The sequence below is a fragment of the Aulonocara sp. 'chitande type north' Nkhata Bay genome, linkage group LG23, assembly GCF_057382095.1.
Source record: "Aulonocara sp. 'chitande type north' Nkhata Bay isolate Kocher_YH1m ecotype deep benthic linkage group LG23, A_spYH_male_GT1.1, whole genome shotgun sequence".
Lineage (NCBI taxonomy): Eukaryota > Metazoa > Chordata > Actinopteri > Cichliformes > Cichlidae > Aulonocara > Aulonocara sp. 'chitande type north' Nkhata Bay.
In genome coordinates, this window is record NC_141365.1 from 34,210,451 (window position 1) to 34,235,258 (window position 24,808).

Here is a 24,808-nt window from a genome sequence, read left to right on the forward strand (position 1 = left end):
GTAAATGGTAAAGAAGTCACTCACTGACCTGAAATCCCCATTGAGCTTAATCTTACAATGTCCAACGATGGCAACATGTTCCAATAAAGGCACATTATTGGATCTTGTTTGGCATTTATTCTGTTTTCTTCTTCTATCTGTTTTATCAAGTGATGTATTGATATTGGCATGGAATTTTTCTACAGTTTTTTTGTTTGGTTTGTTTGGTTTTTTTTATGCTGATTCATACGGGACAAACACTTTTATTCATCTTCTTGGGAAACTCACCTCAAATGTACATTAATTTGAAGAAAAAAACAAACCCCAAAAGAATACACAAACCCTACATATGAGAAAACAGACATCTTTCTTTGAATCTCCTAATTGTACATTCGAGATAAAAGCAGGAGACAGACACACACACACACACACACACACACACACACACACACACACGTCATTTTATCAGACAGGAAACAGTCCATGCTATAACTTTTCTTTTTGTTTTTAGTGTTGGAAACTCACCATGAATAATAATGCCATGTAATATTGCTTTAGGGACTTCAGAAAGAAAGGGAGCAGATTACATTTTTATATAATTACTTCACATTAGTGCTACAGCTGTTTGTTTAAAATTTTTTTTTACAATAGTTCCCCCAAAATAGCTGCTTGTCGCATTTAAAAGTCTTGTGTACAATCTGGAGAGTGGCCTTGTTTCTAAAAACATTGTAAGCCAGTTGAAGGCTAGTGTGAAACCCCTTCTTCATTAAATAACCTATTTGTTAGTATAATGCAGCATTTCCAAAAATAAAGACATATAATGTTACAAACAATGTAGATAATTCGCTTCTGTGGTACTTTCTTTAACTTAGGAGTGATCGGTTGTCATTCTTACCAAAGTGAAGCTACATGACTTGTTTAAACAGGGAAGTATCATCCCCGTCACGTGACTGCAGTCTGACAGACAAACTGAACAAAGACTGTTCTGCAGCTGAACTCACAGTGAGCGCTATTTAACAGTATTTTTAAGGTAAGGCTTGCACGGGCACGCATTCACTGCGTGGGTGGACCTTTTGGGTGTGACGTCACCGCACGATTCCCTTTACCCGGGTCCACTCATGCCTGACTCTCACAGCAGCGCGCGCCTCGCTCTCGCACCAACTTACCTTGAATCCAGAGCGGCTCCGTAAGTGAAAGAAGAGGGAATATACGGTGGGTATTTTCTTGTGTTTTTACCTGCATTGCGACTCGACTGGGACATTGATAAACGACAAACTTCTACACTAGTGAAGGAAAGTCAAAAAGCAGGTGAGAACTTACTTTTTTTGGATGTGTGTTGCTTCTGTGAGGGACAGTCGCGTTGTTTTCTTGAGTGTGAATGATGTAACTGAAAGCCTTCGTCACATGCTTCAAACATCTTTTTACCAATTAAATAAATACTTTGAAACCAGACAGCAAACCGCCGTGTCTTGTTTACAAGAAGTCATCGATATTAAATTAAACGGAAGCCGGCTTGTTTGTTTTCATTAAAGCGTGTTAATTAATAAAGTCACATTTTTCCAGAATTTTTTAAATAGCTGTCAAAAACTGACGTCATGAAAAATCTGCAAAGAACTTCATCCAAGAACCAAAACCTGGTCACATCTTTCAGACTCCCGACGTTGTTTTTGTAGCTGTTTAATCAGTTCAGGAGCATCTGAAGCCCAAAGTAACAGCGGGCGTAATCAGTCACAGCAAGTGAGCCTGTTACACATCCAGTGGAAGTGAAGGCAATCACACCCACAGAAAGTCATGCAAACGGCGCAAATGTGCAATATTAGTATGCAGACGTAGACTTTGAAAAATCAGCACAGCCGTTGTAAAAGTAACTGTGTGAAACCTTGAGATACACTTTCTGATTTTCTGCCTGTCAGCTGATATCTCTTAACTGCTGAGGAAAAAGAGGAACAACTTTGGGTTTCACAATTCCAAAAGATATACTAGTGGAATTTTTGCAAATGTAAAAAAGGAGAAATGGGAGGGGGGGGGGGGGGGATCTTCCTTTGCGCACAGCATGCGTGCGGTCAGTAAGGTCAGACAAAGTCCTACAAACATCAAGTGTGCGCCATGTGTTATCAGCGTTATTGGCTTCAGTCAAAATGGTGTGAATTTAAATGACACCAGTAAACATTCTTGGCAGCCAACACTGGATTTTCTTGGACCAGTGAGCGGAAGTTAAACAAATGAAAGTCATTTTGAAACTGCTGGAACTTAGCGCTTAGAGCATTCCCTAAAGCTGAGTCAGAATTCAATTTGCTTTGCAGTGAAGATCATGTGTTGAGGTTCATGTTCCCTCATTATGTTAAAATGAACATTAAAACCAACAGTTTTAATGCAGTTGTCGAGTTGTTTAGTACACGAAAACATGATTTCTTTTTTCTTGTCTTATTAAGCCACAACTGTGACACAGAGTTTGAGGCACCTGCTGGAGCTGCATGCATTACTTCTGTTAGTTCAGTATATTTTATGATATTGCTCCGTTGTTAAAGACAGTATTTTATCATTTACATTACACCCATAAATCAACAAATCTTTGTATTAAAAGTCCTGGATAAGAGATTTGTAGGCCTCTAGTTTTTCCTTTGCACAGACTTGAGTTTGTCTTCAACTGCCAGCAGTTTGGTTTCACCCACAAAACACATGAGCAACTGCAAACATGAAAGATGACTATGACTGGGCGTAGTTGAGTTATGTAGCATGTTTGTTTTTCTCTGGAGGGGAATCTATCATGCCCTTTCATTTTATTTGTCATCATACACTCTATTATATCGTTGACCTGACTTTAGCTTTTATGATGTCACATGGACACACATGGACTTCGTAAAGATTCTGAATGATGTGAAGGTCCGGAGTCAGTGGTGGCCACAGTATGTGAAAATGATGTCTTGAGCCCCCCGAACAACTCTTTCACAATTTAAAAGGATAGTATGTAGCTTTCGGGATATAGCCACAGAATCAGGGAAGAAAGAAATGAATTCATGGAAAAGTTGGAACAGGGTAAAACTGGGCTCATTAGACTATGTGACTTTTTTTCTACTGGTGTAGAGACCAATATTTTCACTCTCTATCAAATTGAAGCCTTTCTTCTGGTTAGCTTCACTGATAAGTGGTCTTTTTAGGGCTACATAGCTCTGGAGACCCAATCTCTTGAGTTCTTTACATAATATGTGTATGAAAGTGCCTTTCTTGCAATGTATTACACTTGCATTACACATTCCTCTTTACTCGACTTAAAAGAATGCACTATGGAATGAAATTAGATGCCGGAGAAAGTAATTTGACTGCTTGGCATATTACTTTCTCGTTACTCTGTAAAACATAATTACATTTTACTTATAAACACAAAGCCAAACAAAGATGAAAACCAGCCTAAACATTAAAGTAGAATCGCCAGTAATTCTATTTTAGAAACAAAAACAGGTAGAAATGGAGGCTGCAGGCTGATGGCCCATCACTGTGGAAATTCGGGGCCTGGTTACTGTGCTGGAGTCATCATGGACTCGGCTTTATCATCACTCTGGGTTCTTGGCTAGATTTGTGTTTGCATGCTGTCTGTGCAGGTGCTTGCAAAGAGCTGAAGTTGTGTTAGCCTTATAATGCAGTTGGTACAGTAATTTACTTTACTGCATTATAGAAAACTCTAATATGATTACAGTCAAGCGTTACTTTGTAATCACGTTACTTTGTAATCACGTTACTTTGTAATCACGTTACTTTGTAACTTTGTAACATGTTACATACAAAAGTGTATCTTTATTTAGTTATTTTAATCTAACTGAATTTGTTGAGCACCATCTTGGTATCCTGTCTCTTCAGCACTGTAGCCAGGCTGACAAAAAGTCAGAGCTCTTTTGAGCCAACCATCCCTTTAACGTTAACTAGTAATGACTTCATGAACTTCTTCACAAATAAAATTTTTATCATTAGAGAAAAAATTACCAATAATCATCCCACAGATGTAATATTATCTACAGTTACTCTTAGTACCATTGATATTAAGTTAGACTCTTTTTCTCCAATTGATCTTTCTGAGTTAACTTCAATAATTACTTCCTCCAAACCATCAACGTGTCTTTTAGACCCCATTCCTACAAAACTGCTCAAAGAAGTCCTGCCATTAATTAATTCTTCGATCTTAAATATGATCAACCTATCTCTAATAATCGGCTATGTACCACAGGCCTTCAAGCTGGCTGTAGTTAAACCTTTACTCAAAAAGCCATCTCTAGACCCAGCAGTCTTAGCTAATTATAGGCCAATCTCCAACCTTCCTTTCATATCAAAAATCCTTGAAAGAGTGGTTGTCAAACAGCTAACAGATCATCTGCAGAGGAATGGTTTATTTGAAGAGTTTCAGTCAGGTTTCAGAGCTCAGCACAGCACAGAAACAGCTTTAGTGAAGGTTACAAATGATCTTCTTATGGCCTCTGACAGTGGACTCATCTCTGTGCTTGTCCTGCTAGACCTCAGTGCAGCGTTCGATACTGTTGATCATAATATCCTATTAGAGCGATTAGAACATGCTGTAGGTATTACAGGTACTGCGCTGCAGTGGTTTGTATCATATCTATCTAATAGACTCCAATTCGTGCATGTAAATGGAGAGTCCTCTTCACACACTGAGGTTAATTATGGAGTTCCACAGGGTTCAGTGCTAGGACCAATTCTGTTTACATTATACATGCTTCCCTTAGGCAGTATCATTAGAAGACATAGCATACATTTTCACTGCTATGCAGATGACACCCAGCTCTATCTGTCCATGAAGCCAGATAACACACACCAATTAGTTAAACTGCAGGAATGTCTTAAAGACATAAAGACCTGGATGGCCGCTAACTTTCTGCTTCTTAATTCAGATAAAACTGAGGTTATTGTACTCGGCCCTGAAAATCTTAGAAATATGGTATCTAATCAGATTCTTACTCTGGATGGCATTACCTTGGCCTCCAGTAACGCGGTGAGGAACCTTGGAGTCATTTTTGACCAGGACATGTCCTTCAACGCACATATTAAACAAATATGTAAGACTGCTTTCTTCCATTTGCGCAACATCTCTAAAATTAGAAATATCCTGTCTCAGAGTGACGCTGAAAAACTAGTTCATGCATTTATTACTTCCAGGCTGGACTACTGTAATTCATTATTATCAGGATGTCCAAAAAACTCACTGAAAAGCCTTCAGCTAATCCAAAATGCTGCAGCAAGAGTCCTGACAGGGACTAGAAAGAGAGAGCATATTTCTCCTGTTTTGGCTTCCCTTCATTGGCTTCCTGTTAAATCCAGAATTGAATTCAAAATCCTGCTCCTCACATACAAGGTCTTAAATAATCAGGCCCCATCTTATCTTAATGACCTTGTAGTACCATATCACCCTATTAGAGCGCTCCGCTCTCGCTCTGCAGGCCTACTTGTTGTTCCTAGAGTATTTAAAAGTAGAATGGGAGGCAGAGCCTTCAGTTTTCAGGCCCCTCTTCTGTGGAACCAGCTTCCAGTTTGGATTCGGGAGACAGACACCATCTCTACTTTTAAGATTAGGCTTAAAACTTTCCTTTTTTCTAAAGCATATAGTTAGGGCTGGACCAGGTGACCCTGAATCCTCCCTTTGTTATGCTGCAATAGATGTAGGCTGCCGGGGGATTCCCATGATGCATTGAGTTTTTCCTTTCCAGTCACCTTTCTCACTCACTATGTATTAATAGACCTCTCTGCATTGAATCATATCTGTTGTTAACCTCTGTCTCTCTTCCACAGCATGTCTTTATCCTGTCTTCCTTCTCTCACCCCAACCGGTCGCAGCAGATGGCCGCCCCTCCCTGAGCCTGGTTCTGCCAGAGGTTTCTTCCTGTTAAAAGGGAGTTTTTCCTTCCCACTGTCGCCAAAGTGCTTGCTCATAGGGGGTCATATGATTGTTGGGTTTTTCTCTGTATCTATGAAGCGCCTTGAGGCGACTTTTGTTGTGATTTGGCGCTATATAAATAAATTGAATTGAATTGAATTGAATCTTTCTAGGTCTTAATAATTTGTTGCAAAGTTGTTGTACCAGACTGTATATACTGTCACCGTGGCATTGGCTCATACTAAACATGGTTGGTTCTTTGTACTTTTGTATGCTGATGAGGGCCACGGTGGTACAGTGAAAGAAAGGCATTGCGGAGTCTAGTTCTTTCTGTTTTCTTAAAAGTAAATAATACATACTGATAGTGTGATAATAATTCCCATATACAATTTTGCTAGTGTTATTTGGAACTCTGTTAAAAGTACTTATATCAATTGAGTTGTATTTTGTTAAGACATTTTTCACCAATCATTTTGATCAAGCTAATAATAGTGAAAAAAAAATTTGTTGTCAAGACTACGTCTCACAGATCTCTTTTCCTATTTTTGGTTTAACAGGATGGGTGAAAGCAACTGCTCAAGGATAGATGTAGACAACGATACATGCCACTTCAAGCACCACATTAACCCTCCTGCGAACCCCCTGGTCAGCGCCTCCATGTTTGCTATAGGCATCTTTGGAAACGTAGCTGCCCTGGTGATCTTGGAAATACGGCGACGCAGGAACGTAAGGAGTGGAGGCACATGGCAGCGCAGCTTGTTCCACATCCTCATCACATCATTGGTGGTTACGGACTTGACTGGAACCTGTTTGGTCAGCCCATTAGTGCTGCTTTCATACTCGCGCAACTTAACCCTGATTGGTATGAGGCCTAAAACTTGCGGCTTGTGTTCGTACTTTGGTGCCAGTATGACCTTCTTCAGCCTGGCTACCATGTTGCTCCTCTTCTCTACAGCACTAGAAAGATGCTTTGCCATTGGGTACCCCTACCTGTACAGCCGGCATGTCACCAAGAAGTGTGCATACATCACAATATTGCTGGTGTTTTTGTTGTGCATAATATTCTGTCTCCTCCCTTTTGCTGGATTTGGGAGATATGTACAATACTGCCCGGGCACATGGTGCTTCATTGACATGAATGCAGTGAAACCACAGAACAAAGCCTATGCCATTCTGTATGCCACTTTTATGCTGGTGCTCGTGGTGGCCATTGTAGTGTGTAACGCCTTTGTGGTGTACCAGCTGTATAGGATGTACCAGCGCCGGAGGAGAAATGGCACAGTGATGTCCACAATGAGATCCAACAGTGAGCGCAAGCTTCTGTCCATGTCAGAGGAGGTGGAGCATCTGACCATGATGGTCGTCATGACCGTTACCTTTATCATCTGTACACTACCACTAGTGGTAAGTGACAATGGAGTGTTGTTCTGCAAATGACCTTTGTTCATCAGTTTGTTTGGGCTGAACTGAATCCGTAGGAGCCATTCATGGCCAATTCAGTTTTTTTTGTCTCTTCTTTTGAGGAGACCACTCTACAGGTGGATGAATCTACCAGAGGTGGAGGATGGACTTAACCTTGTTGTTTATTGTCTTATGTAGTCTGGGAGTTGACTGAATGTTAGGGCGGGTGTAGTTTTTTTCTCTGTGGTGGGGTCAGATGGGCACTGGGGTCCTTTTCTCCCCATCCCTAAATATGTCCCTTCTCCCACTTAATTACAGCAGGGAGTGGGGACCAATAGGAATGGTCAACGCCTCCTTCCGTAGACAAAATAAATAAATAAATACATTTTTTTTACTTCAATGCCTACAATTTTCACAATTGCAAGACCCTTCACTGAACTGACTCTTAGCTGTCTGGTTCTGCCCGCCAGACCACATGTTTAACATCCCTTGTCTACTATTTGTGACCGGCCTGATTAGGTCACTGCAGTTTTTGTGCTACATTGTTGGTCATGCAGGCTTACAGGCTAGTCTTTTTTGACACTTTATATCCTTTATACACTTTGGTAATAGTGATATTTTGGTTAGAGTACTTGTTATTAGGTTCACACTGTGTCACATTACCTTAATACTACACTACCACTATTTCAGACCCCCTAGAACACAAACCACGTTCCACTTATACAAAATTAGAGACAATGTTTAGCTATTTACAAAAGGAAAGCGAAGTACTGGCTTAGCGGTTTGACTGATATGCAACTCATGTATATGCATCTCTTTTCAGCTTATCTGATCTCGAGTACTGATTGAAAGATAAAACTGTTTTTTGTTTTGTTTTTTTTAGCCTGGTTGCTGAAAAACTGCTGTCTTATCAGATGTGTATCAAAATGTCACCCACAGCCGGTACTGTTTATTGTGTGAAGTCTGATACATATGCAAATGTAACTGTTTCTCTGTGGACACGTGGTGGAAATGCAATACTCATAAACATTGCAGTAGATTATCGGTTGCTTTGATGCCAATGTGTAGACAGGAATTTCTGTAGTGCCTTTGTGAAGCTGCTGCCTATTTTAAAGCCAAAGATGATGCACTTCAGTTTGTGTACAGGGGCTTGCTAAAATATTCACATCTTTCCTTTTTTAACTTTTTTTTTTGTCTTGTCTTGTTTTTGATTTTTTTTTTTTTGTTAAGCCACGTAACACTGGCCTATGAATCATTCAAGCATACAAAACTACCTACAGTGGGGCAAAAAAGTATTTAGTCAGCCACCGATTGTGCAGGTTCCCCCACCTAAAATGATGACAGAGGTCAGTAATTTGCACCAGAGGTACACTTCAACTGTGAGAGACAGAATGTGAAAAAAAAAATCCATGAATCCACATGGTAGGATTTGTAAAGAATTTATTCGTAAATCAGGGTGGAAAATAAGTATTTGGTCAATAACAAAAATACAACTCAATACTTTGTAACATAACCTTTGTTGGCAATAACAGAGGTCAAACGTTTACTATAGGTCTTTACCAGGTTTGCACACACAGTAGCTGGTATTTTGGCCCATTCCTCCATGCAGATCTTCTCGAGAGCAGTGATGTTTTGGGGCTGTCGAGCAACACGGACTTTCAACTCCCGCCACAGATTTTCTATGGGGTTGAGGTCTGGAGACTGGCTAGGCCACTCCAGGACTTTCAAATGCTTCTTACGGAGCCACTCCTTTGTTGCCCAGGCGGTGTGTTTTGGATCATTGTCATGTTGGAAGACCCAGCCTCGTTTCATCTTCAAAGTTCTCACTGATGGAAGGAGGTTTTGGCTCAAAATCTCACGATACATGGCCCCATTCATTCTGTCCTTAACACGGATCAGTCGTCCTGTCCCCTTGGCAGAAAAACAGCCCCATAGCATGATGTTTCCACCCCCATGCGTCACAGTAGGTATGGTGTTCTTGGGATGCAACTCAGTATTCTTCTTCCTCCAAACACGACGAGTTGAGTTTATACCAAAAAGTTCTACTTTGGTTTCATCTGACCACATGACATTCTCCCAATCCTCTGCTGTATCATCCATGTGCTCTCTGGCAAACTTCAGACGGGCCTGGACATGCACTGGCTTCAGCAGCGGAACACGTCTGGCACTGCGGGATTTGATTCCCTGCCGTTGTCGTGTGTTACTGATGGTGACCTTTGTTACTTTGGTCCCAGCTCTCTGCAGGTCATTCACCAGGTCCCCCCCGTGTGGTTCTGGGATCTTTGCTCACCGTTCTCATGATCATTTTGACCCCACGGGATGAGATCTTGCATGAAGCCCCAGATCGAGGGAGATTATCAGTGGTCTTGTATGTCTTCCATTTTCTGATGATTGCTCCCACAGTTGATTTTTTCACACCAAGCTGCTTGCCTATTGTAGATTCACTCTTCCCAGTCTGGTGCAGGTCTACAATACTTTACCTGGTGTCCTTCGAAAGCTCTTTGGTCTTGGCCATGGCGGAGTTTGGAGTCTGACTGTTTGAGGCTGTGGACAGGTGTCTTTTAAGAAGAAAGTGTGTACATTATTGTACTTTATTGAGCCCCGTGGGGAAATTGCTCTCTGCATTTAACTCATTCACTCAGTGAAGCAGTGGGCAGCCATTGGGCGCCCGGGGAGCAGTGTGTAGGGACGGTACCTTGCTCAGGGGTACCTCAGGGTAGCTGTTAAGGGGAATCGAACCCCCGACCTTCCGATCATGGGGCAACCACTCTACCTACTGAGCTATCCCTGCCCCATTTTATACAGACGATGAGTTCAAACAGGTGCCATTCATACAGGTAACGAGTGGGGGACAGAAAAGCTTCTTACAGAAGACGTTACAGGTCTGTGAGAGCCAGAGATTTTCCTTGTTTGAGGTGACCAAATACTTATTTTCCACCCTAATTTACGAATAAATTCTTTACAAATCCTACCATGTGGATTCATGGATTTTTTTTTCACATTCTGTCTCTCACAGTTGAAGTGTACCTCTGGTGCAAATTACTGACCTCTGTCATCATTTTAAGTGGGGGAACTTGCACAATCGGTGGCTGACTAAATACTTTTTTGCCCCACTGTAACTCAAGGGATAAACCAGTGTTTTGTCTACATATCAGAAAACTTAAATGGTATCTTTAGGCACTTTGCCACTAAGCAGCTACAGCAGAGAAATTGTGTCTGAAAAGTTATCCCCGATAAGGATAAGCGGAAGAGAATGAATGGATAGATGCATGGATGGATGCATGAATAAAAAACAGCTTGGCCAGGCTTCTGCACTGCCACAACTCTGAATTACGAAATTATTAAATTAAAAATAAATCAATCCAAGATATTTATAAAGCTATTTATGATCCCAAGCTATATTTTTCCTAATGATTTCTTCCATCACATATTGATTCACATATTTAGGGATAGCTCAGTAGGTGAAGTGGTTGCCCCATGATTGGAAGGTTGGGGGTTCAAATCCACTGAACAGCTACCCTGAGGTACCCCTGAGCAAGGTACCGTCCCTACACTGGTGGCTGCCCACTGCTTCACTGGGTGAATGGGTTAAATGCAGAAGAATAATTCCCCTACGGGGACTAACACATAAACATTGTCATTATTATTATACTTAAGTTTTATTTAAATAGTGAGTAGATAATGAAATGTCCAGGACTACAATCCAACCCCCCCCCCCCCCCATCAAATAGAAGTTATGTTTTAAGGTCAAGTTATCATTCCAAACAGCAAGCTTCACTTGCAGTATGCTTGGTAACTGGAAGCAACCTTTAAGATTTTATCAGTAATGTCATCAGAAAGCAATATGGATTCAGGCTGTAATGAGAAGATCATGAGTATCTGTCTTTCCAAGTGCAATTAGAAATGTCACTTGTAACAATATCACAGATGATTGCTCAGGGGATGGTAGTAAAACACCAAAAACAAAACCTCTATGTTGTTAGACTTTGTTATATGATATTTCTGACTAGCATAGCATGTTTACAAAGTAGACATATGAGAAACATTTGATTTCCTAAGCGTCACTTTGTTCTTCAAATGCTAAATGAGTAGCTTTCCCAGCAAAATATGATGCCATGCACTTAGTTGCAGACATCGGTTATGTGCTAAAGTGCCATCCCGTGTGCTGTTGCTTCTCAGCTCTGACCTGAAATACGGAGTCATAACCTTCAGCTCTGCAGTGTCTGCCAAGTTGTGCATTATACTTAACTTAATATCAGCCACAATATAAAAAGCAGACGACGCCAAGGCGGAAGCCACTTTATGAACCGTGTTCTTACAAGCAGAGCCCTTCAGAGAGTGTTCCTCAAGGAGTATTATTAATTTAACAGTTATTGTTTGATCGTTATGTAAATCCCTCAAATTGTCACACATCCACTCACTTAAAATTTCTAGTGCTTTTGTAACATAAGCTATTCATACACAGGACTTTTAAAAAAATGTCTTTAACAGTAATGAGGAGCGTAATCATCACAGGATGCCGTAAAACTGAACATTTTGACAGCTTCTAATTGTGTTAATGAGAATCAACTATCAGACAACTGCAGCCAGATGTAGAATTCTGTAGGCAGGTACAAGACACTGAGATCAGGTTTCTTCACTGCCTCAACAGGCAACTCAGTGAAATGCATGACTTTTGGTACAGCGAGGGTAAACAGGGACATGAGGGAGGAAGGAAATCTACTTGGGCTACAGTAGAACGCAGTGGGGGAAATAATTATTTGTTCCCCTACTAAATTTGTAAGTTTGCTAAATTCCAAATACATGAAGAGTCAAATTTTGGTGGTTTTATTTTTACTGGAGAGACATAAAATAAAATATGTATTCGATGATGTATATCTCCAGAACTGGGTTGCCTTTTTTCAGTCCATAGAACCATTTAAAGATTTTTATCATATTCTCTGAGTAAATTGTTTTCACTTAGTTGGGGATAATCCGCTTTAATTACATGTTACCCATAGTAGTCTTTTTTAACACCATCAACGATGCAGTATTGCCTTCTAGCAAGAAAGTAAACTTACATGTGTTGATATCAGTTTAAATGTATGTTATATGTTGAACATTTTCAGTGCTTTTCCTGGTTTCAGGTGGTGCTTCTTAACAAGTCAAACTCTTGAACTCCACCAGACGACATTGACAAAACTGCTAATTTTACCATGCAAAGCTGTTAGTTAGGGTGTATGATTATGGTGACTTGATGGCATCATTTAGATGCAAACTTATTCTGTATTTTTTTAATAGAAAAAAAGTTTGTGATTCTGTTGGACAGACTGCATCTTCATGTCAGTCATGTTCAGCTATTATGCAGCAACAATTTTGAGTGGCTGAGTCATCAGACTTTTTACCACCGCTCGCTGGTTTTTGGCGGTCGCTTGGGTGAAGTTGGATGCAAAGAAGTAGTTGCACCAAAAACTTCCTAGTCATTGCTTTGGTTCCTAGCAGATTGCCATAGCTGCCTGTAGTTTTTCATGTTGGCCTGCAAATACTAGCCGAATGTTAGTGCAAATTATCAAGTGCAGCACACATTGAAGATGGAGGTTTGCCTTCAAAGTAGAGTCATACGTTAGCATTCAAGCCAAGTGTATTTTAAAGTGATAAAACTGCTACCCTTTTCACTGATAAGATCTGATGTTGTGACTGTCATCACTGAGCAGTTCTCTAATAATGACTGTAGCTCAAGAAGGTGGGGCTTGAATAAATATTTAAGGTTTTTCATGTTTGCAAAATGATTGTGAGATTCCCAAGGACACAATGATATACTGTATATACTCTTGGGTGTCCAGATTGTAATGTGAGACCACAGTCAGGATATCAAATACACACAGCCACATGGCAAGATCATATTACATTTTTCTGCGGATATGAAATCGTGGACAGATGATGTGGTTATCTGTGATCGCATTAAAATGTGAAAACGCTAGCCAACATTAATAAGTAACACGATATCATGAGGGCAAAATTAATAATGTCATCACCTCTGACTCAGTATCTGCTCAGCATACACTGTGGCTGTGTAACATTTTGCTCTTCGAAATGAAACTAAAACAGATGACATTAGTTCTCTGATCAATACCCTCAAAGACTCACAACAACGCTTCCTGTTGGTGCTGTGAGAGAAACGTGGGCTCACGGTGAAAGTCTGACTTCTGTCTCCTCGCATTCTCGTTTCTCACACATGGTGAAGGCTGTCACTGATCAGAGTAATGATCCCATCTGGCTTTGTTTAAAATGGCACTGGGGTTTGCACTTAAAGAACAGAACACGCAAAAGGCACATTTTGTGTTTTATTCCAAGGTTGTTCACATTGTTCCTTCATCATTTGTATTTTTGAAATACATGCTGATTTTTCTTGCAAATTTTTCATGCAAATTACTCCTTATTTCCAGGTGATAATCTGAGTGCTCTCATAGGTGCTAACACAAATGTAGAGTGGAAAGCAAAAGAGAAAGCGCTAAATAAAAACTTGCAGATAGCAATAAAAAAAAGAATTTCAGAGAAAGAGAAAAGGGTGGGTGGAGGACAGGAAGTGAATAAGAGAAGCACTGTTAGGGAATACAGCGAGTATGTAAAATATTAGGAGGTTATTGTCCGTTGTTATTTGATCCTTTTAACTGTATATTGTTCCCCTCGATCCCCGAGAGAGAGTAGCAGTCATTTCTAAACCTGCAGACTAGTCACAGCTTCCATGGATTGTATTAACATGCTGGTTCTCAACCTTGTGGTTATGTGCTGAGGGAATTTACTGCTTCTTCCTGCCAATAAATGCAGTGGCTGATTTCACTGACATTCCAGCTGCAAAGGAGGAACTAATTAGTGTAATTTGATGCTCATTCTTGGCCTAAGGTGTGCTAATGAAAGCAGCTGTATTTAAAAGCTCAAGTACTTTATAATACATCAATTTTTCTACTACCTTTCTTTGATTTTGTCTTTTGAACAAGGTTGGAGGTTGTAGACTGAGGCAGATGAAAATCATATGGTGAGCTTACAAAAACGGAAAAGATCTGAATTTGGACTCAGTCGAGTTTAAAAGGTGCTTCAATTGGAAGCATGTTTCCTACCTGCAGATCATATGTTTGAGACTCTTTAGAGAGGATTTTTATCCAGACCATGTACAGCTAACCAAACTGCTTATTATTACCTAACCTTAACCAAGTAGTTAACTATATCAGTAGATATGTGATTGGCCTGAGAAATATTTTTCATGCAAACAAAGTTAAAGGAGGGAACTTTATATCCTGGAACGTAAAAAAAAAGAAGGAAAATTTGTCCTAAAACACGGGGGGACACAAGTACATCATGAACTACCACAAGAGTAGTTAGAGTGTGATTTTAGTTTGGTTTTTACGTTAGAAAGTACGGAGTTTCATTTTTAATATTTGGTCTGTTTATCCAAACGGCCCGAAGTATCTATGTGCTTTGAAAATGGTGGAGATTTCTTGAATTATTGGTAGGATGAGCTAAAAAACTGAAATATGTAAGAATACTTTCATTTTATTGTTATTTTTGTCTGTAAACTGAGTGAATAAGCATGAGAGCCCATATTTGGGAGTTGCAAGAAATTTAAATATTCTTCCTGATGTAGAACATTAGTTAGTAAAAATATCTTGTGTGCGCATTACTAGGGATAAATTGTAGTGCTATTTATTTTTGAGAAATCAGTTATGCAGACTAAAACCGAAACAATTAAAACTATGCATAATGAGATCAGGTTGTAAGATAAACTGAGCCCAAATTATCATTGGTTATTATGTAATCTAGTTTAGATCTGGGCTTCTATCCTCAGCCTCTTGTGTAAGTGGAGACCATTTCTCCACCTTTTTAAAAATTTACAGCACTCGCACTAGTCCACTCGCCAGCAACATTTTCGCCGTTGGATTGATTGCTATCATGCTAATCTCGCTGGAAGAAACAAAGAAAAAGTCTCCAGTTTCTTAGATGTCCCAACAGTATTTCCTCAATAATCAAAATAATCAATATATAGTAGAGCCACAGATTCTGCATAGATAAATAAATAAATGGGCGAGTATAAGCGGATGTGATTTTGCTAGCTAGAGCAATAATGCAAAAACATGAAACATGAACATTCGTAGTATTTTTTTTACCACTTTTATTCTACAACATTGGCTTTCTTGTAATTTCTTCTTTGGATGTTGGCTGGCTTTTGCACTGTTCACTGTCAAGATGATTCCAAACTCCTTCCACATGCAGGCAGCATTAAATTAAAATTAAGTCAAATTCAGCCCCCTATATCAAACTGTCTTTATGTGATGGTTTACTATTAAAGGCTTAATGTTTGATTTGGAACCAGGATGCTAGCTGTGGTGTGTCTTTCTCTCATGATGTTCGCTTTGAGATTGTACCTTGGAATCTTCATAATCTCTCTATCCTCACTCCTTGCTTCCTCTTTCCTCCCTCAGATTCGAGTGTACATCAACTACAATGGCGAGAATGATCATCCCTCAGACCTGATTGCTCTCCGCTTCATCTCCGTCAACTCCATCGTCGACCCCTGGGTCTTCATCCTACTCTCCCCTGGTGTTCAGCACTTTTGCTGGACCTCTGTCTGCCAGTCCACCCTGATAGACCAGAGAGGATCTGTGTTTAAATCATCGCTGGCTAAAGAAAATGCCAAACTAGAACTGTCTCGGCCAACGCTGTACACGGAGCAAATTGATTCAGTAAAAAATATGTGACTGCAGCAGTGCTTTGCCATCACTTGATATTTATGTTTACTGGACATGAAAGTAGACTGTGCGCTGTCCTACCTGAGCACCGAAGCTGTAGAAGTTTGCTGGGTCACAGCAGTGTTTCTTTTGGGTAATGGTCCATGCCATCAAGCTGATAAGAACTTCTAAGCAGCCTTATCAGTTTCGGGCCGTCTCTTGCCAATTAGTGGGCATTTCCATACACTTCTAGCATTTCAGCTAAATGCACACTGACTTCTCCGGAGATTTTGTCTCCCTCATGACTTGCATTCTTTATGAATGAAAGAAAAATGGCTGCTGATGGGAAAGGAAATATCTAAAGTTTGGCAGTGATGTCATAGACAATGTGCAAGTGCGTTACAAATATTGATCACTGGTATTTTGATACTTCTCTTATCAACCCTGAGAGTCTAAACCTCGTACTTTAATCTAGGCTGCCAGATTGATGTTAGAAAAGTCAAAGGGCAGGATGCCTACAGAGTCTTAGATTAAGCTATCTTTTAACCAAAAAAGGTAGAGAGCTACAGTATTTATTTTTTATGTATAGTGTGTAGTATACAGGATACACTACCATGTTATTAACAACAAGGTTTCATGTGCAAATGTATTTTGATTTAAGCTTCTTAAACTGTTAAGGAAAAGCGGATCAATAATCTCATGACACGTGGCTGTTATTGTAATGCTTTTGATGCACTTTATGAACTTAGGGTACTTTTTAAAGTGGGTCTTATTAATGACAAAACAATTAAAAATAATGTGATCAAGTTAATTTTCCAGACCAGGTAGGTTTATATGTTAACTATTATAGCATAAACATACCTTTTCTGCCTTAAGTGATACTGTAGATTAAATTATGTCAGCTGCGTGATTTGTAAAGAAATGGCTGATTACATTCAGTATTTATCACTGTAATGGCAAACAGTTATTGGCAGCAGTTCACTAAATACACGTGCAAATGCATCTTTATGCACAATACAAAGAATATGCAGTGGCCATTTATAAATCCTGTCTCAAAGTTTTCATTATAAATATTTACACGACAAATATCTGAAGTCTTGAGCTTTAGCCCTACATCTACATCAGCTGGTTTGAGATGATACCCTTTTACACACCTGTTTGGCGAATATGAACCACGCCACGCCATTTATTGGGTCTTAGTCTGGCTAAAGTTGCTATGTATCCAACTCATCTCTACCCAACTCCACCTTCTAAGCCGATGATGTGATTTTTGTTTTATTTGTGTTTGCTATGTCCTATTTGGGGTCATCTTCTAGCTTTCCATAAACAGTTGTGTTCAGAAGTTTCATGGACATGAATTTCATAGTTTGGGGCGTTTAATGATTTCTTTGAATTTATCTCTATTTTTATAGTGTGGAAAGACTGTAACTTTAAATGGAAAGGTGCTTTGAGTGTTCAGGTAGAGAAAAAACAGTCCATTTAAATGTTATAAACTTGCCTCATTCACACAAGCAGTTTTTCTGTGCTTCTCAAAGTTCTTTCTATCTAACGTTGACACACATTTTCTAATTGAAAATACGGTTGAATAAAACTTTACTGTAACTGAAGTAGCCTAATATGGCAACTTGACTTGCTCATACAAAATTAAGACATTGTAGGGGGGGGTCTCCTACAGTAACAATCTGGTGTTGAAACAAGACATCTTTCTAAATTAGGGCTCACAGCTAAGATCCTCTTAGAAATTCAGCTGATAAAGCAAAGGTTTCCAATGTAAGTTTCCTTTCAGGTCCTTAAGAATTGTACCCCGCATTAATCATTTTGCAGTTAGCCTACACAGCTCACGCGCTTTACTGATCAGCCACCCACCATTACACAACAGTGATGTCACTTTTAGCAAATCAGCTGAAATCAGATGACTACTGATTTTCTTGGAAAATGTGGGTAGTATTCTCCACTTTGTTTTTTTGCAGACTTTCAATGGGATAAAAAGTTATATGTGGTTGAATTACACAATATCTTTCTTTTAAAGGAACCCTGGGGAATAAAATAAAGCTACTGCAAACTTCTGCCTGCTCTCCTGCCATTATCTCTCAAAAAAGGGGAAAACTCTCCCACTGACGTGACTGGGTTTAGGAATTGAAATAGTTTGGTGCTCAAATGAGTACAAAGTGGAAAAATGTTCACAGAAATGTGTGGTAAAGGCCAGAAGATTCAGTGAGCATCACTGTGAGAATTGCCCGTTGTGTTGTTAAAATCTGCAGTTTATTGCCTCTGCTGGTATGTTGTTGATTCTTAGCTCAGGCTCAATATGTTCAGTGTTTACGACAGAGACTTACTGCTTCCTGTCAGTGGTAATGTGTTCTTTCTGTGTGCACTAATGCCAATGTGTTCTCTTGTGATTTTGAGAATGAGCGTGTGTATGTGAGTCTTTGCGTCAGTGTGCCTGTGATATGTATCAGCTTGTGTGACAGACAGCAAATGTAATGTCAAACCTGAATGCTACCTACCTGGATTTTTCTGTAATTAAGTACTGTACATGAAATTGAATGCACTGAGCGCACAAGCTTGTGTGTGTGTTTTATGGCTTGTGTAAATAAACATCTCATCTACCAAGTATTCTGAGCAACCAGATTTGTAACTTTTCTCACACACACACACACACACACACACACACACACACACACACACACACACACACACACACTTTTTATATGCAGTATGTGGATGGGTTCCAGATGTAGAGAACAGAGTCGAATATGGCAGCTAAAACTACATACCAAGACCTTCTGCTTTGTTTATGATCAGCTCTCTTACTTTTGGATGCAACGTACAACCATATATGCTATGTTATAAAGGTGCTAAAATATCTGTCCTGGTAAAGCAGAAGACGGTCAGGACAAAGCGGGGAGATGAATGCCCTTGTTTGAGAGGGAAAAAGTCTGACCTGCACAGGCCCATGATCACTACAGAAGTACTAAATAACTGTGAAGTAAATTACTAAATTGAGTTTGCTAGTTTTCATTACCAAATTATATGGTTTAATCTAACTCATAGTTACAGTGTATCAATAGAATTCAATTGAGGGGCCACAGTGATTTTATTGGGCTACCCCTGAGGCCTGTTCAAACATCTGTTTAACCAAGTTGAAACCACTGAGGCAGACTAAATACAGCCTGAGAACAAGTGCAAAAATCTTTAACATATTTTGGAAAATTCTGCAAGTCATATATTGAGCCTTTGCCTCAGATTTGAGGCAGGAGAGTTTTCTCCAAGCATGACATCCCGGTGCATTTCAGACCCAGCAACACGCTCAGACAAAAACTGGTTCACCCGAAAGACAAAACGCCAAAACACAAACTTAACAATGTGGTGTATGCTGTACAGTGCAGCGAGGAATGCCCAGACCTCTACATTGGAGAGACCAAACAGCCACTTCACAAGCGCATGGCACAACACAGAAGAGCCACCTCCACAGGACAAGACTCAGCAGTCCATCTGCATCTTAAGGATAAAGGACACTCTTTCGAGGATGCCAATGTTCACATTTTGGACAAAGAGGACAGATGGTTTGAAAGAGGAGTGAAAGAAGCCATTTATGTCCACTGTGAGCGACCATCTTTGAACAGAGGCGGGGGTTTACGACACCAACTCTCTGCCATCTATAATCCAGTTTTGAGTTCCCTTCCCAGACGCCTTAACGCCCACTCACATCCTGGGCCATCTGATCTCAGGAATTCGCATGATAAGGTGGGGCCAGGTTTCACAATGAACACACCCGAAACTCTGGCTGATTGGGACCCACACCCAGTTTCACACCTTGGCTCAGGCGATTAGAGGATCATCAGGGGGTCCTTTTGTCCCTCTGTGGGGGGACACTCCCACTAGGTTTATATCTGGGACTCTCCACCATTTGACCTTAGAACTGAAGAAGCTTCTCGGATGAAGGTGAAACGTCTTCAAGCAACTTAAAGAAGTCCAGACGCTTTTCTTTGCAAGCTCCTTTGACTCAGATTTGAGACAAAAAACGCTGTATTATATTGAAATGTGAGATTATTCATTTAAATTTATTCTTAGACACTCCAAAGGCCATTTAACTAATATTGTTTGCTTTTGAAGGTAATATTCCAGCGTGCACCCAAATGAATTGTGGAATGCAAATGGAAAAAGATCGCTCCTGCTTTGGGCCAAAACCTATGCAAGCATGGGTTAATAACTTTACACAAGGCCCCAACTATTTAAATAAGAACCTTTTTGCCATCATGTAACAGTGCTAACCAACATACTGTGTTGCTAATTTACTCTTAGCTGGGTAATTGTGAAACTGGCAGAAGAGCACTTGATTTGCTGCAGCTTTGTCCTAAATGAGAGGTGCTACTGCCCAGAAAATGTGAATAATATTTGAACAAGTCAGAACAGGAAACACTGGTGGGGGGGGGGACATATTTATCAAACTTAAATGTTTCAGATTGCTAAACAAATTTTAATATTAGCCAGAGCTAACCCACATAAATGACAAATTGCAATTTTTCAATGTTGCTTTAATTTATTAAGTAAAAACAGCTATCCAAAAGCAGTAAAGCAGCCGAAGGCCATCGCACTACCACTAGCATGTTTGCCGGGGGAATACATTTTTCCATGGTGGCCAATGTAGACAACACAGTGGAACCAAGCCATTAACACAGTACTTTCATTTTTAGGACATTTGGAACCACAATATATAATAATGTTCCATTAAAACATCAGCAATCAGTGTGTATACCAACTTGATTTAATGATAGTACATAAGACATGGTTTAATTACTGGAAACACACTAATTAGCAGTCAGGCACATCACAACCAAGTCCTCGATCTACAAAGGTCAACCAATAATAAATTAATTCATGAGTCAGACCCACACTGTCATCACTGAAAGCTCACATCAGTTGATTCCACGTGATAGGAATGCCATTTCCCTTTATAATTACCTGTATTCCACCATGTGTTCTGTTAGTTAATGTCCCAACAACAAACGGCTAATGTCTAGTCAGCAGACCAGACATCAGGAACACATTAGCCTTAACTAAGTTTATTCTGCAAAATTGAAAACTGATTAATTAACCCTGTCTGGTTAATTTTATAATCTCTTCTTGTTGTGTTTCGATTAGGTCAGAGGAAGGAAGGAAGGAGCTCCCATGTGTGTTTACTTTGTGTTTGTGTTTTATAGATTGCTAATTCCAGATAGTGGCATCGTAGTGCTGTGGGCTTACCCGAAGGATGGTGGGTAGAATTACAAACGATACTGCTCCACAGCTAGTAGGACTAGAAGACTGATCTGATTTCTCACATGCTGGAGGGAAATTAAAGCACAGGAGGCAGCCAGCTTGACTCACAAATCAGAAACCTCGATATGAGGTTCGGAGTGGAATAGGGAGACAAAAGCAGCAGCAGCAGATAAAAGCTAAAAGGAAGCTCAAGCTGAGTAATTACCAGGAAATGACAACAACTCAGCATTTTTGAGGTCTAACCTCTTTCACATCTGAATGTGTGGGAAAAGTTGTGTTTGGTTGAAAGTACAGGCAAAAACAACAACAGTGTGGCCTATGGTTCAAAGACTGTGAGGCCCAGAATTTCCGTTTAAAGTTTTGGGGAAAAACCACTTATTTTCGAACAGGCTATAGCCATGTGCTTTCATTTCAGTTCTGGTGGGAACACGAAGACAAAAATAAACTGTCAAGATTCCTGGTTCTTATTTTGTCACAGGTGAAGTAAGATCATTTTGCATTTCCTGGTTGGCAGCTCGTAGCAAAATGCAGGGCAGATTCTTGGCAGTTGATCTTGCATTTTCAGCCCTGTCTCCGTTTATTTGGAACTTATTAGCTTTAAGTGGTGTTTATTAGCTTTGATTTTATTTTACTAGCCCATGTTTATGCTCATATTAAATACGGCCAAAATTGCAAACACTGTAATGCGGTTAGTGTGTCCACAAGTAATTCCTGTATGACACACGTTACGTCACACTTAGTTTCAGACTGTTCCTACTCTTGAATCTGCATAATGTCAACAGAGATCATAGGCTTAACATGAAATATAAGTCACAGAAGCCCCAATCCCCCACCCACCTTTGTTCGCTTTACAAGAAAAAGTGAATCAAAAGGAAACTGGATTAAAGCAGGGGTGGCCTTGGAGGGAGAAGAGCTAAAAGTGGGTGAGGTGCTGCATCAAGGCCTATATAATATAAATAAGGATTATTCTGAACTGTGTTATACACCACTCTGCATTTTTACAGTGTGTCTTTTGTGGAAGAATGATGTTTAGGAACATTTGCTTTTAGGTTTCAGTAAACTTGTGGTTTAGATCCCGCCCCCTTTTTTTTAACTTTGTGTAGCATTTCGAGAAAAACTCGAACCTGAAACCACTTCCTCATGAGTAATATTGGTATTAGTCAACCAGCATTCCCATCATGTGTAATCACCCACTTAATTTCAAGTTGCTGATGAATAATCAACAATATTGTTTTAATATGCAAATTTCACACCTCATTAGTTCTGAGGAAAAACAAGTTGTTAACTTAATGAAAAAAAGTCATGCCTGAGCTTATGTACATACATATATATATACCGTAATTGTCGGGCTATAAGCCGCTACTTTTTGCACAAGCTTTGAACCCTGCGGCTTTTAGTCAGGTGCGGCTTTTCTATGGATTGTCCGTGATTTTTGTGATATCGTAAGAGGATTGTTTTGTTTGTTCCGCTGTTGTACGGCACTACGTTGCCTGGCGGAAGGGCATGTGATCAGACACACAGTATCGGGGTTCAAGAGTGGTATGCTGGTCACATGTCCATCCGCCAGGCAACGTAGTGCTGTACGAAGTAGCGCGAAAAACAAACTTCAAAGTAGCGCTACGCGTTCAGCGGGAGGCGTGGATGATGAGCGGCGATAAACTTGCGAAAAGCAAGTTATGCTCAACTCCACCAGTGGATTCTGACAGCGTGGAAAAGTGTGAAAACATCCATGATCACCAACGGATTTCGAAGGGCTGGACTGCTGCATGATGGAGAGGAGGACACCGCCACGGCCCTTCTGAGGGTGTTCGACTCTGACACTGACAAGGAGGATTTCTTTGGTTTTGAAAGTGACAACGAAGGAGAGAAGCTGAGAGTGGATGACGTAGCCACCCTGAGCCTGCTCGTTTCCGACACTGGAGAAGAGGACTTTGGTGGTTTTAGAGCGCAGGAAGAAGAGAAAGATGGTGGTGAATGACTGACTTTTCTTCTTGTTAAAGCCGTGTCGCTGCACCTGAGCCTAAAAGGTAGTCCGAATCTATTTTTCTAGTGTGCTGTAGGTTATTGTTATGTACTACATTTGTTACTCATTTATGAAGCACAGTACATGTTTCGTACTTGTAATTACCGGTACCGTATTTTCACGACCATAAGACGCACTGTGCTAAAAGGCGCAGTCTCAGTTATGTGTGCCATTACTGTATTTAACACACACATAAGGCGCACTGGATCATAGGGCGCATACAAGTACCGTATGCGTATTTAAAAATAAAGCGGGAGCAAACCTGAGTTCGGTACCTTACTCACATTTTTATTACCAGTAATCGTCATCATCAACAACACACAAGCATACAAGTGTGCGTATTTAAAAATAAAGCAGGAGCAAAACAAAGTTTGGTACTCACATTTTTATCATCAATCAAACCCATCGAAGTCCTCATCCTCTGTGTCTGAATTGAACAGCTGCGCTAAATCTTCATCAAACATGCCAGGTTCACTTTCTTCACTGTCAGAGTCACTTTCCGTGCCGTGCGGCTCCTCGGAAATGATGCCGGCTTTCGCGAAAGCTCGAACAACAGTGCCAGCAGACATGTTAGCCCAAGCATCTACAATCCATTGGCAAATTGTGGCGTAACTCGCCCGGCGCTGGTTTCCACTCTTGGTTAAACTGTGGTCTCCATCGGTCATCCATCGCTGGATGTGTTTGTCGCCGATGTGTTTGCTGCAGTAGGAGCGGAAGATGGCCAGCTTTTCCTTATAATCCGCTGGAAGTTGCTGCGCTACCGTAGTCCTGGTCCGGATGGAAAAATGGCACCGTTTCATAAAAAGTGAAAGTGAAACTGCTTTTAGCCGAATGGTGACCGTCGAAACGCTTCTCCCGCTCGTTCTTTGCTCGATGATCGCCTTATGTCCGCGGAAACTCAGCTGCGTTTTCTTGACCTGCCGGAGCTTGTTTTCCAGCTTCCTCCACTTGCGAACCATCGATTCATTAATCTTAAATTCTCTCGCCGCTGCTCGATTTCCATGTTCCTCCGCGTAGCTGATGGCCTTCAGTTTAAACTGTGCTTCGTAAGCGTGTCTCTTTGCCATTTTCAGGGTTGTTAAAACAACGATGTCCTGCATAACGCACATACCTGTTCTTTTATACAGGTATGTGCAATAAAGTCAACGCACACACTTCACCCTTTAGCGTTCTCATGGTGTTCTCTACTACGTCCTCCTTACAACACACAGGGCGCACTGCGCTATAGGGCGCGCTGCACTTTTTGAAGAAAATCTAAGACTTTTAAGTGCGCCTTATGGTTGTGAAAATACGGTACTTGTACATATACCTAAAAAGTTATGCAAATATGTACCCATAACTTGTTTTTCAAAATATTAATAAAAGTGATGTGTCTCCAAACAGCCATCTCTTTCCTGACAATTCCCTTTGTGCATATTCTCTTACATATGATAAGTCAACATTGAAACACCTGCGGCTTTTAGTCAGGTGCAGCTAATGTATGTACAAAACAGGATTTTCCCCTGATTTTAGCTTGTGCGGCTAACATTCAGGTGCGCTTTGTAGTCTGGGAAATACGGTACA

At 40.4% G+C, this 24,808-nt stretch overlaps 1 protein-coding gene across 3 annotated transcripts; it reads left to right on the top strand.

Annotated features, from left to right (window-relative positions):
- The first annotated feature begins 1,055 nt into the window (after positions 1-1,055).
- Positions 1,056-18,576, top strand: ptger2a (prostaglandin E receptor 2a (subtype EP2)). 3 transcript variants are annotated; one of them, XM_086283100.1, is made up of 3 exons: positions 1,056-1,287; positions 5,773-7,261; positions 15,715-18,576. In XM_086283100.1, exons 2-3 carry the CDS (start codon positions 6,416-6,418, stop codon positions 15,988-15,990), a joined length of 1,122 nt encoding a protein of 373 aa, XP_086139226.1. In that variant the 5' UTR covers positions 1,056-1,287; positions 5,773-6,415; the 3' UTR covers positions 15,991-18,576. The 3 variants fall into 3 exon arrangements, with proteins under 3 accessions (XP_086139226.1, XP_086139225.1, XP_086139227.1); XM_086283099.1 differs by having other exon boundaries at positions 1,057-1,287; positions 6,415-7,261; XM_086283101.1 differs by having other exon boundaries at positions 1,061-1,191; positions 6,415-7,261.
- Positions 18,577-24,808: the final 6,232 nt, after the last annotated feature.

Coding starts and splice junctions, on each gene's coding strand:
- ptger2a (XM_086283100.1), top strand. CDS start 6,416: ATGGGTGAAAGCAACTGCTCAAGGATAGATGTAGACAACGATACATGC. Junction 7,262..15,714: donor TCTGTACACTACCACTAGTG/GTAAGTGACAAT, acceptor TTCCTCCCTCAG/ATTCGAGTGTACATCAACTA.